The sequence below is a fragment of the Dasypus novemcinctus genome, chromosome 12, assembly GCF_030445035.2.
Source record: "Dasypus novemcinctus isolate mDasNov1 chromosome 12, mDasNov1.1.hap2, whole genome shotgun sequence".
Classification (NCBI taxonomy): Eukaryota; Metazoa; Chordata; class Mammalia; order Cingulata; family Dasypodidae; genus Dasypus; species Dasypus novemcinctus.
In genome coordinates this window covers 80,357,615-80,376,389 of record NC_080684.1, presented here as the reverse complement: position 1 = coordinate 80,376,389, position 18,775 = coordinate 80,357,615, and the positions used below count along the sequence as shown (strand labels likewise).

The following is an 18,775-nucleotide window of genomic DNA, read 5'->3' as shown; positions in this document are numbered from 1 at the left end:
CTTTCTTGATTGCGAAATAAGCATCTATTTAAGTTCCTGTCAGTCTGCTTTTTGTGCTACCATATGCGAAATAACATGAATTCAAACCTGTGAAAAATCAAAATACTATTCTTTAAAGACAAGAGCACATCTCAAAGAATGTTAAGGAACTTCTTGGCTGATAAGGCCTTGGTTTCCTTTAACTTGCTAGTAGTTCTGACTGATTTTGAAATAGCCTAATTCCCAGGGTGAGAACAGGTGAAGAAAATAATAATAGAATTAGTTAATAGACAGACTGTAAGCTTAAGAGATTGTGGGCAAAGATAGATGAGACCTTCTGTAGAATAGTTTGTTTTTAATGGAATGTGTGTACAAAGATTCTGGGAATATAGGTAGAATTTTTATTATGAAAAAATACACTGGTTATATTTTCAGTAGTCAAATACTTTACTCAGTAAATTTCTTCCAATCTCCACACACCACTGCAGGTAAAATATCTTTGTATTTAAAGATGTTGATTCAGTTGTTTATCTGAAATATAGTATAAGAGTAAATAAAATATTCCCCCTATGTTTCTATACTTTCGAGGTTGTTCTGCAGAGTTATAAGAACATGGAAGTTGTGCATATGGAACTGAAAGTTCTCTTAACTCCAGGACAACCTAGATTTATCATTGTGGAGCTTTTTTTGCAAGATGGAATTCAACATATGCTTAGAAATTAGAAATTCAGTTAGGATTCTTTATTGTATAAATTGTATAGGTAGATGCTTATGATGCTTTGGATGTGTTTTTCAAAAATATATTTTATAGGGTACATATGCAACAGTATATAAAGGAAGAAGTAAATTGACTGAGAATTTAGTGGCATTAAAAGAGATCCGACTGGAACATGAAGAGGGTGCACCTTGCACAGCTATAAGAGAAGGTATAATTTCATCTTTTGTGAGGAAAATGTATTCTGAAATTTTATCTGGAACATTTTAAAATCAAAGGTACATAAAAGAGTTCAATTTTTGTAAACAAAAGAGGTCAGATATAGAAATAATAGATGACGTTATATTTAAACCTTAAGGATACTTTCTAAAACTGAGATATCCAACAGAAAGGATGTAGTTAAATATATTATTGATGAATTTATAACGAAGTACTATGAAGTCATTAAAAATCACTGTTGAAGACAAATATTTGACATAAATGTTATATATTGATGCTTGGAGAAAAAGGTAACTATAAATCAATGTATACAAATTAATGTGTTTATATCATGATGCCATTTTATGAAGAAAAGATGGATTACTCAGAAGATAGCTTGAGAAAACTGGTTAGCAATTTAGATGAAATAAAAAGTACCTCGCACTTTACATCTAAATAAAGCCCAAAGTCTCAAAAGTTAACATTTAGGGAAAACAGAAGAAAATAATGGAGGGCATTGTTGTAATTAAGAGAGTCTTAAACTCAGTCAGATCATATGTTAAACTTATTCAGGCTTTTATAAAGACTGGCCACCACACAGATTGAATAATTGATTTTCTTTTCTATTTTGCAGTTTCACTATTGAAGGATCTAAAACATGCAAATATAGTTACATTACATGACATTGTTCACACCGATAAATCTTTGACACTGGTATTTGAATATCTGGTAAGTATTTTATAAATAATCAGTATTTAATTTTGCTTTTAAAAATATAGTAAGAGGGAGGTGGATGTGGCTCTACTGATAGAGCATCCTTATGGAGGGTCCAGGGTTCTATACCCAGGGCCTCCTGACCCGTGTGGTGAGCTAGCCTACCTACAGTCCTGCCATATGCAAGGAGCACCATGCCATGCAGGTGCACCCCCGCATAGGGGAGCCCCATGTGCAAGGAGTGTGTCCCACAGTGAGAGTCACCCCGCATGAAAAAAGTACAGCCTGCTTAGGAGTGGCGCCTCACACACAGAGTGCTAACACTCTCGACACAACAGTAAAGAGATGACACAACAGAAGAGAGATGCAGTTTCCCAGTGCCACCTGACATTGCAGGCAGACACAGAAGAACACACAGCAAATGGACACAGAAAGCAGACAAGGTGGGGAAGGGGAGAGAAATAAATAAAATAAATCTTTAAAAATATATATATATATATAGCAAGAAATTGAACTTTTTAATGTCCCTAGAGAGATATTATTGTTTAGATTTTGGGATTTGATTAAATTAAATGTGTGTCCATCCAATATCTTTACTTGAAAAACATCTTACTTCTGAAAAGTAAATACTGTTAAGTGAATTAGCTATGCATTCTGAAAATTATGTCACATAATAAAAGGTCTGTGTTTTTTTCAGGATAAAGATCTAAAACAGTACATGGATGACTGTGGAAATATCATGAGTATGCACAATGTAAAGGTATGTTTTAGGGGGTAATTTCAAATTTTGTTTAAAGCATAGATGAACACTACATAATCAAATGTACCAGCTTCCCAACTGTTTTGTTTCAGAATTTTCTATTTGGCCTTTTAAATAGGTTATTGAGAACATATTTTCTCAGAATCTCTGTTTAACTACATTATAGCATTTCTTAGGAGCAGACCTTTCTGTCTAACATCTTCATCATTTTGTAGAATTTGTCTTTTTAAAAATACTTTTGACACTCCCTTTTACATTATAACATGGATTTTCTTAGGCATAGAATGTCTTCATAAGTATATTCTGCTTTAAAAAAACAAGTCTGTGATATCAAAATCCAGATGTTCAAAATAAATACAAATGATAAGTGTGTTTTGCAAAAGGCCTCCTTTAAATGAATTCCCCTATAAAAATATTATTTACTGAAAAAACAACAGCTTTTCATGGTACTAATCTAATGAATAAAGGCAGGGACATGTATAGGTATTGTGAGTACTAGACTGGTCATACCAATCTCAGAAATAAAAATAAGATAATCATTTTATTTTCTCATCTGTGTATCTGGAAATGCAAGTAGTGCCAGAAAAGTTTGACATAATATCAGTGCCAGATGAAACTCTACATAAACTAATGAATCGAGTAAAAAAGCATTTGATACAGTTGTGTTTTTAAAGAAGGGTTTTTTGTTTTTGTTTTTTTTACCTGAGTGGTATATTCCAAATTTAGCAAAGTCAACAGTTTGTGAGAACCTATTCTAGAAATAGGTTGTCCCAGCTGTGAATCTGAGACATTCCCAGTTCTGTAGATAGTAACTTGAAACTTAGATCTTTTAAAATAGTAAGTTTTGTGAGTACAGAGGAGAGTCAGTATTTGTTACTAAAAGACTACTCAGAACACATGAATAATCTAAGAATTTTAGATTAGGGCTTTAAATATAAGTTTATTTCTACATATATTCTATGAAGATTATTTTCATCGTTTTTTACATTTCTTTTTGAAAAGTTCTGTGAATCTCAGTTGTATATGTACATTTTGTGAGCTTTAGTTTGTTTTCCCTGCTTTCACATTAACAATAATTTGGAAAGAAAGTAAAGTGCTTAATTATCATAATTTAACAAAGGTTTGAGAAATTTTTGTTTTTTTAAGCAAGGTCTACAAGGCTGGCTTAAGATAAAAAGCATTTTGTTAATTTTAATTTTTTTCATTTTTTTAAAATATTACATTCAAAAAATATGACATTTTGTTTATTTTTGTTTAAATAGTCCTCATATTTTCCAAACATTAAAAGTAATGTGAATATATGAAAATAGCAATTCCAGAATTTTCAGAATACTTAAACATGAAGAGGGCCGAGACTCTGCTGCTTAAAATTTATTCAGGTACACAGTTGAATCCTCCATAGTTGAGTTGTTTTTTTATTTGCTGGCCCCAAAGAATCAAAGACCTTCTGTGTTCCACATCCCTTTTTCCATCAGATATCGGGACAAAAAGCCTACCATTAGCCCTACAGGAATTACTTCCCTCAGAGTCATTCAGAGTTCTACAAAATCATAGATGATTTTGAAGGCTGAGGAGGCGTGCTTAAAGTACGCAGGAGGTGGGTGATAGAAACTGGTTTAGGTTATTTTTATAGCATGTAATTTGCCAGAGCTATGTAGTGCCATTCTCATTGGATCTCAGAATTTTCCTATCACCATTCCCAATGCTTTATGTTAAAGACACTACCCCAGATGAGATTTTTGTCTGTCTGGTTGGTTGTGTTGCCAGAATTTCATAAGCAAACTATAAGCCTTAGGAGCCCTGTTAGTTTATGATGATATATTTCTTTTAAATCCTTTCCTGTTACAAATGAACCACTGCTACTAAGACAAAGTTTCATTTCATGGTATTTTCATTTCTGAAAATAAATACTGTTAGACTAAAAAAATGGGCGATGCTTCCAGTAGAATGATAAGCTTCAAAACTCAGAAAACAATAACATAAGGAAAAGGCATTGTGCCTAATTATGTGGTTGTTATTTTTCCTTTACTATTCTATGCCAGTTTCTTCTCTATTTACCCTAACTTATGCTTAAACCAAAGTATTTCTCTTTATCTGTAAAACTAATTCTTAATTATTTTTTTCTGTAGCTGTTTTTATACCAAATTCTACGTGGTTTGGCATATTGCCACAGAAGAAAGGTGTTGCACCGAGACTTGAAACCACAGAACCTCCTCATTAATGAAAAAGGAGAATTAAAGCTAGCAGATTTTGGTATGGAATGTATGAGATATATGTAATTATTTCCAGGGTGGTTAAGTTTAAAAGAATAACCGTTGTCACAGTTTGTCATCATTTTTAATGTGGGTATAAAAATATTGTCCGTAACCAACAGAGTAAGTAATTTGACAGGATCTTGGTGGATGGAGTATGTTTGTGCTCATAAGTTTATTAGCAGGAAATACTAAAAAGCCCTTGTTTTCAAGGTGTGGTCCATAGTCTCCTAGGGGTCCTGAGACCCTTACAGGGGTCTCCAAGATAAAATATAGTTATACTAAGACATTATTTGCCCCTTTTCACTATGTTAATATTTGACTATATTCCCAAAGCAATAAGAGGTAAAGCTACTGGTACCTATACTTAGTAAAGTCACTGAATTCTTCACCCATTCACATGTATAAGGAAAAGGCACTGCTTACTTTTAAAAAGATCCTTGATGAAGGAGTAATAATTATTAATTTAATAATTCTCCCTCTGTGAGTATGTCTTTTTAGTATTCTGTGATGAAATGGGAAGTATACATAAACACCTTTGTTCTCCACAGAAGTATTATAGTTATTTCAAAGAAAATTGCTTGTATGATTATTTGAGTGTAGGCTGAACAAGTCCTTTTTTTCATGGAATATAATGTTTACTTTACAAAATAACATAGATGGCAGAGTGAAAAGCTTCAGGACTCTGTCTCCCTATAGATGCTTGGAGGAAAGATGGAAGAAACATCTTTTTTAAAGCTCCAGAAAACAGTTAAAAGGAGTACAGTAATAGGATAAACACCAAATCAAGAAAAAGTCCACTTAAAAGTGAGGAGGATCTCCTGGCACCCTGGCCAGCACCTCCCTCCATCCCCTCTCCGGTTGTGTGTGGAGCTGGCCACACTGGGAGTACAGCTCCCTGGTCCCAATTCTCCAGAGGGAGCAAAGTAACCTCATGCACAAACTAGGAGAGTATATGTCTGGTCCAGTTTGTTTGTAGGTGACCTAAGGAAGTTGCTGCCCCAGAACTTGGCTCTGGTGTAGAAGGTGACTCAGAGAGCTCTCCTACCAAATACTGTGGAAAACAGTCAATTGGCTCCCTGGGGCAAGGGATTGCTTCCTGTAGGATATATAATGCACTGCCTAGATGGTGAGGAAACTGTTTCTAGGGAAGTAGGAATATTCATTTCTTTGTAAAGGGGGAATTCCTAGGGCCAAACAGCAAATACCCATGACAAGCTGCATGCACAGAAAGGACCAGGAAGGAGGCTGTGCTTTGGCTTAGAGCTATTCTCTAAACTCATTGTATGAATAAACTCTGAAGAAGTTCAGTCTGACCCTGAATGTCAATCTGTAAAGACTGGGAAAGGGGGTTTTTTTGGTTATCTCCTGACATTTAAGAAATCTCTGTCATAATACTAGCTGGATACAAGCTTTAGGGACATAAGCCTCAGAATCTAAATTCCAGTGATTACACCTTAAAATATCAAAATATCCAAGTTTCAATAAAAATTACAAAACATGCAGAGAAACAGGAAATAATGACCAAGGAAAGACAAAGAAACCATGAGTGAGCAGGATCAGATCTGGGATATTCTAGACAAAAGCTTTTAAAAAATGGTCCTAGGTATGCCCAACGAGCTAAAGGAAAACATGGAAAAAGAACTAAAGGAAATCAGGAAAACAATAGATGAAAACAGAGAAATATCATTAGTGAGATGGAAATTATGAAAAGGAACCAAACAGCTGAAAAAACCAGTTACTGGAAATTAAAAATTCCAGTGAGGGGCTCAATAGCAGAATTAAAAATCAGTGAACTTAAAGACAAGGTAATTGAAATCATTCAGTCTGAGTAGCAAAAAGGAGAAAATGAAAAATGAACAGAGTCTGAGTAACCAGTGGGATACTATCAAGCATACCAATATAGGCATTGTAGGAATCCCAGAAAGAGAAAAGGGTAAAACAAATAAAAAAGAAATAATGGCTGAAAATGTCCCCAGATTTAATGAAAGATGTGAATATACACATCCAAGGGACTCAGCCAACTCCAAACAGAATAAATAGACCCATACCACACCATGTTAAAATGAAACTATTGAATACCGAAGATAAAAGATAGAATTCTGGAAGCCACAAGAGAGGGGAGCCTCAATAAGATTAAGTACCTATTTCTCATCAGAAACCATGGAGGTAAAAGGCAGGGGAAGACATTTTTGTCTGAAAGCAAAAAATTGACCACAAACATGTCTTTCACAATGAGGGTGGGAATAAGAGATTCCCACATAAACAAAAGCTGAGGGAGACCATCACCACAAGAATGGCCCTATAAGAAATGCTAATGGGAGTTATGAGGGTTGAAAAGAAAAGACATTAGATAATTGATTGGAAACCATATGAACAAATAATGATCTCTGATAAAGATAATGATGATATGGGTAATTTTATATGCCAGTACTATTGTATTTTTTATTTGTAACTCCACTTTTTACTTCCTACAGGATATAAAAGGCAAATGCATAAAATGCAATGATAAATCAATGATTTTAAACTGATGTATAATATGTAATTTATGACAAGAAATTGTCACAAATTGGGAAGGCTGAGGGGTATAGGAGCATAGTTTATATATGCTATTGAAGTTAAGTAGGTATCAAACCAACCAGGACTGTTAAAGATTTAGGATGTTAAATTTAAGCCACATGGTAATCACAAAGAAAATATTAGAGAATGTGGAAACTCGTAGAGATAGAGAGTATATGTTACCAGAGCTAATGGCAGTTACATGCAATACATGATCTTGGATGGGAACTAAGTATAGTGAAGAAAAAAGCTCAAAAGGACATTGTTTTGGAACATATGAAAAAATTGGAATGTAGAATATAAGCTTTATATCATTGTTAAATTTCTTGGACTTGGTTAACTGCACTTAAGGTGATTATGTAAGTAATATCCCTTGTTCTTAGGAATTGTTCATGTTAAGTGTTATGTGTTCAAGGAGTATGATATGTGCAGCCTGCTTTCACATGGTCAGAAGATAGGTAGGTAGGTAGATAAAATTGGTGGATATGCGGGAAGCAGATGTGGTTCAATCAACTGGGCTCCTGTCTACCATATGGGAAACCCAGGGTTTGCTTACCAGGGCCTCCTTGTGAAGGCAAGCTGGCCCACACCCGTGGAGAGCTGACAACCCATGCCCGTGGAGAACTGGTGCAGCAAGATGAAGCAACGAAGAGAGACGAGCAGACACAGAAGAACATGCAGCGAATGGACACAGAGAGCAGACAGCAAGCAAACGGCAAGGGGGGTGGGGGATAAACAAATAAAAAATAAATCTTAAAAAAAAAATGAGTGGGGCTCCCTCTGCCTAGGGGACTCACACCAAATATATATATATATATATATAAAAAAATTGGTGGATATGGGTATCTGGGGGTGAGTGGGAGTATGTTGGAATTCTCTACATGGGGTTCGTGTTATTTTTGCATCTTTTCTTTGAGTTTGAAATTATTTCAAAATAGTTTAAAAAATGACCAACAAACTATAGTTTCTAAGAATTGGGTATTTGACAGCTGTTTTCATAAAAATGAAATAAGCCTTTCATTTCTGGGAAACAACTGAAAGTTTTTCTTGCCAATAGTAAAAGTTTATAGTTTTCAAGCAAAATTTTGATTTTGGAAATATGAATCTCCCACTTTGAGCTTGATAGTTTCCCAGGACTCAAAGACTTTTCTGATGAGATCAGTCTTAGCAAATGTGATTTTTTTTTATATTCTGAGGAAATGTGAAAATATTTAGGACATCAGCATAACTCAGGGATATAGTATTTTCCAAATGACCAGTGTATTATATTATAAAATCATGCATAGATAAAATATCCATTTAAGTGCAAGATAGACTATTGGGTTTTAATGTAACAGTATGAAAAATTCATTGATAAGTTTCACGTAGGTCACCGTTAAGAAACTAATTCTTTTCAAGTTGTGATGTGTCAATGAAGAAAGAGTATCAACAATTATCAGAAAAGCATTTTAAAATTTTGCTTTTCCTCATTACAATTTATATCTTGGAGGGTGATTTTTTTCCCCCATATACTCCAACCAAAGCAATACATTAGACTGACTGCAGCAGATGTGAGACTTCCAACTGTCTTTGTTAAGCTAGACAATGAAGAGTTTTGCAAGAATGTAAAACACTAATTTTTGTTTTGGAAAAAGTATTTCTCATAAAATACGTTATTAATGTTAGCATGTAATGGATGATGTTTTGAATGAGTATTTTAAATGTATTTCAATTTCAGGTTTAATTTCTAATATGCTAAATATCAATAAATATAATCCACATAAACAGAAGCAAAGGGCCCCGAGACCAAATTAAGAAGCCAGTACTGAAAGGGATTCCCTTAATATGCTTGTACCATGACTATATCTATATGCCCAGTCATTTAATTGGTAGCTCTTTATCTGTATCCCTTTAGCTAAGAAGATTTTAAGAAATTAGGAAGTAAAATGAACTTACAAGTTCTCTTTTCTTATAGGAAAATTAAAATTTTTTGTCCATATGGAATAAGATCCAAAAGATTTTATTTTTTAATGTTATTGGAAGTGTGCCAAAGAATAGTAAACTACTTCTTTATTGAATAACTTTGCATGGAAGCTTTGAATTTTTATGTTCCACACTCTTAAGAATTTTAATACTCTAATAGAACTTCGTTTTTAAAAGCCCATGCTTTAGCAGTTTTCCACTTTTATCATTTATTAGTTTTCTGTAAATGATCATGGTAATTTTACTTTTGGAGTTTTTTAATTCAATTTAATAAAATGAGTGGCATGTATTTCTTAGCAACAGATTGAAAATTCACTGTTAATGAAGATAAGTTTGTTCTGGAAATTCTTATGTTTTTGCTCATTTAACACTATGTGATTTGTTTGAAAGGTAAGGTTGCTATTTATATTTTCTCCCTTAAAAAGGAAATGGGTGGGCTACATGTTTTTAAACAAGTTATTTGCATATGCTTACATGGATTATACAGTTTCTTCTCCAGCATAAGTTTATATTGTTTGTTTCCCTTACAATTGTTACTCTATCTCCCTCTTTCATTCTGTCTTTTTGTGCCAAATTCCTTTTTACTGCTCCTTATTCCTTAAGCCCAAAATGAATGGCTGTGATAGAGAAACCTTGTGTGGCTATTGGAAATGCAAAATATATGGCAAGGGCCATCAAAAGTCTACTTTTATCAGGGAGTGCTCTGAGTACTTTAAATTCAGAGGTGGAGGAAGCACTAATATAGGTAGACATTTTCATTAGTAATAGAAAGTGGCTTATGCAATAATGTTACCTCACAATTAATTTGATTTGAGAGAGATTATTGTTTTTTGTTTCATGCCAATACTGAAATTCTAATTATGAGTCAGCAATCTGTTTGAACAAGCACTGTACTTCATAACAGAAGAGTAAGGATATGAAGAAACTGTAACTAGCCTTGATTCTATAGGCTGGAGGAGAACTAGTTTATGACTGTCTTTTGCCCCATATAACCCATGATTAATATCAGGAGGAGATTAGAATATTGCCCCATCTTGCTACCTACCAAAAATAGTAGGAAAATAATTTGTTGGGCTTATTTCACCAAGTTGGGATGGTAGAGTAAAAATGGCAATTAAACAAAATAGCATTACCATTGTGTCAGTTTTACACCCTTTGGCATAATACTGAACTAAAATAGTGTGAGCCCTGCCTGTTTCTTTAAATTCCTGATATTATTTGTGTGACTTTATCCAGTTTAATAAAGTATTAAATTATCCTTTATGACTAATATTTTATTCAGAGATATATATAGCAGAAATCTCAGCCTAAAAATGAATTATTCTTTTTTATTCAACAAAAGATATATATTAAATTTATAAAATTGTCTTACTTGGGCCATCTTTTAAAATTGCTCCTTCCCCAGGTGATTAGGAATTGAAGGCTTAGAGGTAGTTAAAACAACTCTCTAATGCCAGTGGCTTACGATTAAGTTAATTCTAATACCTTTTTTTTGGATAGTAAGTGAATTCCACATTACAATGGCAAAGGAATGGCACATGTCTTACATTGTGTACAACAGTTAATATCAGGAAAAGTGAGGTCCATCTTATTCTAATTAGCATCATGATTCATGGAGAAAAGGAAAATGTCTTATTTACTTTAATAAGAATGTATTTACCAGGTACATTCACATGCATAAAAGTAAGCATAGCCTCTGGTTGTAGGATTATTATTTAGTTTAATTATTTAAGAATTTGCTGGCTCAAGACTATGGGCACTCAAAAAAATGTTCATGGAAACAATTTTGTTGAATCCGGAAACTTTAAAGTATATATATTTGTAATTTCTTTCATTAAAAATGTTGTTTATGCTAACCTGTAACAGATTTATTATTTTTTTAAATGAATTAATTTTTTTTTCTAAAGCTGTATAGGAGCAATCTCAAACATCCCCTTGTCTGAACTTTTGGTGAGGATTGGGCTGTGAAATCCATTATAGCTGTTTTTAAATCTTTATTTTCTTTTGCCTATGAAGGACTAGCCAGAGCCAAGTCAGTTCCCACAAAGACCTACTCAAATGAAGTTGTTACGCTATGGTACCGGCCACCCGATGTGCTCCTTGGTTCCTCAGAGTACTCAACACAGATTGACATGTGGTAAATATAAGCAGATACTATTGCCATTTTATTTAGAACTGTTAATGCGGGGCATACTAATAGATATTTAACTACTCTAATATGAGGCTTGTCTATAGATAATGTTAAGACTAAATGACCAAATACATATAAAGCATTTAAAAGAGTGTCTGGTACATAGTAATTTAAAACAAAATTACCATTTTTAGCATCATTTAATATTCACAAAATCTGCCTGCTATAAATTGATGTAAAAACAGTAATCAAAATATTGGTAGCCATCTTTCTCACACACCCCTTTGATCATGACATTCCACTCAGACGCTGTTGTTTCCTCCTCATTCATTACTTACTGAATAAGGGACAGTTCCTCAATGTGGTACTTTTGAGCTCCATAAGATGTTCCTAAACACCTTTTCCAACGCATTTCAGACTATTCTCTATACAAATATTCTTTTAGCCAAACAGGCTACAGTGTCCCTCAGAAATAACCTGGACTTTCCCACCTTTGCTCTTAGATCCACACCAGTCCACTCTTCTGGAATGCCTGCTTTGCTTCTCTGATGGTGACCTGTGCCTAGTAACCTTCAAAACAGCTCTTCATAAATCCTTTCCTAAACATACCTTAGCCTCAGGAAGTAATTCTCTGAATTTGCATTTATTGTCTGTATTCTTTGTTTAGTGATAAGTCATACTTCCTTCTGTTGTTGTCTTGAATAATTATATAAAATCTTTTTTATTTTAATATGTAAAAAGTAAATTGTGTTAATACAAACACATGCTAGATTGTGAACCCTTTAATGGAAGGACTATATCTTAAATTTATGTGTATTCACACAGTTCCTAAAAGACAGTATCTGTTCACTGAACCTTTGTCCCTTTCTCTTCCCTTAAACACCCATATCCCTACCTCCCTATCTAACCCTGCTTCCTATGTAAAAACTCTTAAATCATTTGCTTCTCTCCATCCCTGTTGCCTACTACCTTAGTTCAGGGCACTGTATCTCCTAGATTCCCGTAACAATCTCTTTCATTGGTTTTCCTTTCTCCAAGCCATGATCCACAGTATAGCTTATATAAGAATTCAATAAGGTAGTGATTAAGGCACTTAAAAGTTCCTAGTGCATAGTAAGCTTTCATTCATTAATTAGCTATTATTAGTAGTATTCTTCAAGGATCATGAAGAAGAGAATGAACATTTTAAGTAGAAAAACTGGATAAAAATATGGAAGTTGAGACAAATAGGGAAAATACAGATTCGTTGAGTTGGATCTGAAAAATCTCTGCAGGAAGTTTTTAAGTAGATGAGTATGAAATGCCAATCTTAAGGAAAAGGTTCTGATCCTTCATAGTGTTTAATGGTTTACTCACTGTGGGTTTTTTTTTCTGGTATATTTTAAAGGGGTGTTGGCTGCATTTTCTTTGAAATGGCTTCTGGAAGACCTCTATTTCCAGGATCAACTGTAGAAGATGAACTACACCTAATTTTCCGACTGCTAGGTAACAGAAGAAATCTTTTCCCAGTGATCTTGTACCAATAGTTGATCAGTCTTTATCTCTAAAAAATTTATTTAAAATTTTTATTCTGAGACTAACTTAAATAGCTATTATTTATAAAAATTTATAGTTAGCTTGATTATTATAAAGATAGACCTTTCCAGGTAACTTCATTTATTGAGATCTACTTTTGCAATAAAGATTTTATGAAAGAACAGAAAAAAGAAATGCTCTTGAAACTTGACCTTTAGCATATTTTTAGGAAATATTTTTAGTTTAGGTGTTAACTACATAGAGGGCCAGGCATCATCATTTTTATGGCTTTATTGTATAGTCCAAAAAAAAAAAATTCCATATATGTTTAGTATTTTCACCACTTTGATTTCAGTTGAAATACAGTTAAATATCTAGTAAGTGTAAATTGCTCTCTAAGGCACTTTCTTAATACTTCTGTCTCATATGTATATAATTTATATGTATGCATTTAAACTTTCATATATGTTTGTTTGTTTTTTTAAATTCAGGAACTCCATCTCAGGAGACTTGGCCAGGAGTTTCTTCAAATGATGAGTTCAAGAACTATAACTTTCCAAAATATAAACCACAGCCTCTAATTAACCATGCACCTAGGTATATATATATATTTTTTTTTTTTTCTTTTTTTTAAGTGAAAGGGGAAATCTACTTGATTCTTTTCAATTTCTTAAAGCTTTAACCGCAGTAAGGATTGAGGAAACAATATATAACATACACACAATTCTTAAGTATGCTAATTTAATTAAAATTTCTTCCTTTGTCAGATTTATTTTTTAATTCAGTGATCAGGAATCACCAGAGTATGTAAATATAATTGAGTTATAAATAAAATATGGAATTTACATATTAGAATTCCAGAGTTTACATAAATAGTTCCTTTTCCCATAAAGAAGACATTGATTGATGCCTTCTTCAATACTACTGTGACCATGATGCAATTTTCATCTTACTTTTTACAGAATTATTCTGTTTGCTTACAAAAACTTAAAAATGTGGTTTAAGGAAAATCTAGACCCTGTCATGAGATGATGACCAATCAGTACTTATATCAATATTAATGACATAATTTATATTTGAAAATTATAACCTCTTTCTGACCCCTCAGCAAAATATAATATTCTGAATGTTGAAAATTATTTAGTTTCTTCTGAAGCCTACCCCAGATCAATCTAAAGACTCCCATTAAATTAGAATCAGAACATTTCTACTTTTGGAATGTATTACATTTTCACTAAGTAACATAGAATAGCTAACCCCTTTGACTACATTTCTGTCTTTCCTCTAAAAAAAATAAAAAAGTGAAAAAGATACTAAGGTACCAAATAAGGCCATCTTCTGTTTTAATCAAAAGGCATTCACATTGCTTACAACATAACATACTTGCTCTGCTTCCGTTTATTCTCAAGCTAGGGTAGAACAAAACAGTTCTGACACCAAAAATATTTTTAATGTATTTTTATGAATTGATGTCCTTATTGTTACCATAGAAACTGATATCATTGTAACTAAACTTTCTTAGGAAGAAAAATACATGCTGGGCTTTTTTGGGTGTCTCTCCCAAGTAGTATCAATCCTGTTTTTGTCGTTTATATATTGGTTGCTGTTTGTAATGTTCATTGTAGAAGGTTGAAAACTCTTCTTTGAAGCACATTCTCCATGACTTTAGGTACTAACTTGTCTGAGCCCAGGGAGCTCTGGATACGTGCCAGAATGGCAAAACAACAGAGGATTAGAAGAGTCTGGAGAATGTCTAGGATGCAGTATCCACTGTACTTACCAAGCACTTTCAGGGAAAATATTTCTTATTCCTAACTGCATTTGTCAGTGAAAGGCACTTAAGACAGAAGGTGTGATTTCTGATCCAGAGATTATCCCATTTTATAAAATGGGATAAAATACTTCCTATTTTGTTAGTTTCTCCACTGAATTCTCTTTATTGGCTGTGTCATTGGTATTGTAACCCTTATTAATTAAGTTTTATGAAGTTATTGTAGCATATTTAAACTGAACTTTCTACCTTTCAGTACCCACTGATAGGTATACTACAGTCTAAAGTCTAAAAATTTGTTGAATGACTTAAATCTCTGTTTATCCTGAACCATGGTGATATATTTTGCAGTCACTTATTTCTGTGTTTTCACCTATATAATAGGAAAATAATTCCTCTCTACTCTTGCCTTCAGTGGGACAATCTGAAAATTGAATTTATTTAAACTTCAATATAAAAGAGATTCTTTTCAGACAGAATGGTGATTTTTTTTAAATTTCTATAGTTTTAATGCAGTTTTCCTCTTGAATATTAAAAATTTGAATTGAAGCCCCATTAATTATGGTTTCTTCTTAAACAAGTAGCAAGAGAAGTCTTAAAGAATGAAACATCTGAGTCTTATTTGAAGGCAATACGTGGCTATGTTAGAGCACTTAAATTCAGTAGATTACAATACTTAGAAAACAGTTTTATCTCAAAGTCTTCTATCAGTTAAGATAAAAGAGAATAAATTGTCATGTGTTTTGTTGTTTCTAGATTAGATTCTGAAGGAATTGAGTTGATAACGAAATTTCTTCAGGTAAGTTGCATCTTATTTTGTAATTGTTCAATAGGTAGCTGATTTCTCTAACCCTCAGTTGCCTCATCTGTAAAATGGGATCAAAAATACCTCTCCTGTATTTCCTGTGATAATGATTTAAGATTATTTATGGTAATATCTAGTATTTTCAAGACAAGTCCTTAGGTTAAAAAATATCATAGTTGCTCTTTATGTTTATTGTGACCTCGAACAGTCTGAGGTGTAGTCATCTGGCATTGGGAAACTATGTCAAGGCCATGTCCTCTGCAGTTTGTGTTCTCTGCCTTTTTCTTGTACTTACTGCCTTACAGGCTGCTGAGCCTCCAAGTATCATTCATATATTTTTTCAAAGCAGGAAGAAAAGGGAGAATACGGTCAGATGCCAACCACATTATTCTTCTTTTATATGGAAAGCAAAAGCTCTTCCAGAAACCCTTCCCTAAGTCTCCTTGGGCAGAGCATTAGTTCTAAGAGAAGCTGGCAATTGGAGAAGCAGGACTGTCATAATGAGCTTAGACTTAGAACAGCCATACACGATCCATCTATTGAAGGTGGAAGTGTTGACACCTTGAACAAATCCAGGTTCTTTCATCAAGGGAAAAGAGGTAACTGGAAATTGGTTAGGTAATTAATAAGGTCTGCCATAAAGCTATGGGGTATATTTCCATTAGTTTCACACCAAAGTTCAGGCATTTTAATTTTTCATCACTTCAGAAGATACAGGGAACCCAAACTTTTTGTAAAGATCCAACCTTAACTTGGAAATTTGGAACTGAGATCCAGTTTACTTTATCTCAGCATCAACTGAAATTGGAGAATATCTGGAGTACTACAAATTGGTGCTTGAAAAATAGTCATTACATTAACTAAACAACATAAATTTTATATATATATATATATATATAAAAAAACAATGTCATACTGAATGCAAATTTGCCCTTTTTTTCCTCTTTACACTAATTAGAGAAAAATTTAATGAAGCAGTTCTTTGCTTTTTCACAGTATGAATCTAAGAAAAGGGTTTCAGCAGAAGAGGCCATGAAACATGTATACTTTCGAAGTCTGGGACCAAGAATACATGCTTTACCTGAAAGTAAGAGAAATTTTAAAGTGCTTTTTCCCCCTCATGATCATTTGTCCAGAGTTAGGAAATGGAGTGGATTAGGGGTTTAGGAAGAAATAGTTTTTGGTTTTTAAGCCTAAATTAGATCAGAATTGCATTAAGTATGTGCTTTATTTGTGTTTTAATTTATTCCTTATTAACACTGAGCACATTGCCACTACTCTGTAAGAAATCACTAGGACTTTGGAATGGGTCATTCATCTTACTGGAATTCAGCTGGAAAATGTCATCTGTTGATAGACATTGTCATCAGGCCCTATCTACCTTTGATTCAGAGTTGCTAAAATTGAATTTCAAAATATAATAAAGCACAACCAAATCATAAGATTGTTTTCTTGTGGAAGTAGATTTCCTTCTTAAGATGTAAGAATCATTTTCCTGTATCGTGGTCTGACTTTACTATCCATGATAGTGGTTAACATATTGTCAGAGTCACTAAAATAGCAAATTTCCCATGCCTAAGGTAATTGTTTGCTTTTACTCATGATATTCCTTTTTTATTACCTCAGTATTTTACTTGAAAAACAAGGGTAAGGTTAATGGGGAATTAGGAAAATATTTGGGAACTGAGCTGCTGAAAGCTTTCATTAATTTCCCATCCCATTTACTGGGCATTACTAACTCATCAAGATTTATGTAGCAGTTGGTGACAAAGCTAACTGGAATGAAAAATCCTTCAGACTTTTCAACTAGAAGTTACTGGATATATTTAAATGAAAGTCTACCTTTCTGAGACAGATTGGAAATGAGAGATGAATTACATATGATAATAGTTTGAGGTAGGCAGTTATTGTACAAACCTATTCCTGTTTCTCTCGAAAAGCCTGAAGATTTTTATTTTGAGGGTCTGTTATCATAATACCTTCATGTTATTATAAGGAGGCAGAGATAAAGAATAGAGAGTAAGAACTGAGTAGTACATTTGATTACATTTTTATCTCTTACCCCCAGTCAGTTCTAGAACAGACATAGTATATTCTCCTAGATTTCCAGGGTACTATGACAGATACCACACAATGGTTTGGCTTAACCAACAGGAATTTTTAGCTTATAGTTTTGAGGCTAGGAGAAGACTAAAATGAGGTGTCAGCCCGACAGTGTTTTCTCTCCAAAGTCTGTAATATTCTGGTGCTAGCTGCTGATGATCTTTGGGATTCCTTGGCTTTGTTTCCCTGCCTTCTGTCACATGGTGATGTCCTCTCCTTTCTCCGGGTTCAGTTCACTTCCTACTTCTGGCTTCTGGCTCCTCCCCATGGCCTTTTGTGACTGACTATATGGAATTTCTTCTGCTTATAAAGGACTCCAGTAATCGGGATTAAGGCCCATCCTTCTTAAATGCACTCCTTAAATAAAGATAACATCTTTAAAAGATCCTATATATGATGGGTTCACACCCACAGGAATGTGGATTAAGAACATGTTTTTTTTTTTGTGGGGGGTGGTTCATAATGCAATCTATCATATTCTCCTTAGAGAAACACACACTTGCAGCATGTTTTAAAGCAGAGATGAGGGAAGTTAGGTTCTAAAGGAAAACTTTGTTTGATTTTCTTCTCAAAACATTGGCACATAAGGGTAATATTTAAGCAGGGGCTTCAGGCATGTAAATGGTAGTATAAATGTTTAATGCTGAATCAGTATATACTTTTTAAAAATATTGCCTATAGTTGGATTGTATTTTTTAAAATAATTTTAGACCTTAACCTGATAATATTTGTCTATATATTTCAGGTGTATCAATATTCAGTTTGAAAGAGATTCAGTTGCAAAAGGACCCTGGTTTTCGAAATTCTTCTTATCCAGAGACAGGTGTGTTTGTCATAAACCATTTCACGTGTCGATCATGAATTTTTTACTGGAACCAAGTTTTTGGTTTATAAGTTGGTTGGTAAAATTATTGATGTAAAAACCAATGTACAGTGCATTCCGCAACTGTCTATGTTTAGCATTGCACGTACTCACTTTTCTGTATGATGTGGGCAGCTCAGTAAATCTTCAGAGAGAAATCTGACTCAGTCAAGTCAGGGATCCTGAAAGCTGCAGATGGCACAGAAACCTTTTGCAAGTGACCTGGCTTGATCACTGAACACACCATCCCTGGTACCTGAGGCAGAAGACACATCTTGTGCTTCCCTAGTCATCAGGTTCATCACTTCGAAGCATAGAAGCTATAGACTGACCCCATCAACAAAAGGGTCACTTAAGACAGTGCTGATCACGCTTACTGTGGAATATTAGCTTTTGGTGGGAACATTAGCTTCCTAGAGTCACCAAATACTGTATGTGGGATAAAACTG

The 18,775-nt window shown here is 33.8% G+C and overlaps 1 protein-coding gene across 4 annotated transcripts in view; it reads left to right on the top strand.

The window, feature by feature from the left end:
- The window catches only part of CDK17 (cyclin dependent kinase 17), a 97,687-nt gene that overhangs the window by 77,173 nt on the left and 1,739 nt on the right, over nt 1–18,775 (top strand). For all 4 annotated transcript variants that reach the window (XM_004464131.4, XM_058308569.1, XM_012527422.3 and 1 more), the window contains 10 exons: nt 791–905; nt 1,527–1,621; nt 2,304–2,366; nt 4,496–4,619; nt 11,156–11,276; nt 12,658–12,755; nt 13,277–13,382; nt 15,313–15,355; nt 16,358–16,448; nt 18,210–18,287. In XM_004464131.4, coding sequence (XP_004464188.1) covers nt 791–905; nt 1,527–1,621; nt 2,304–2,366; nt 4,496–4,619; nt 11,156–11,276; nt 12,658–12,755; nt 13,277–13,382; nt 15,313–15,355; nt 16,358–16,448; nt 18,210–18,287 — 934 coding nt within the window. The remainder of the gene's footprint in view (nt 1–790; nt 906–1,526; nt 1,622–2,303; nt 2,367–4,495; nt 4,620–11,155; nt 11,277–12,657; nt 12,756–13,276; nt 13,383–15,312; nt 15,356–16,357; nt 16,449–18,209; nt 18,288–18,775) is intronic.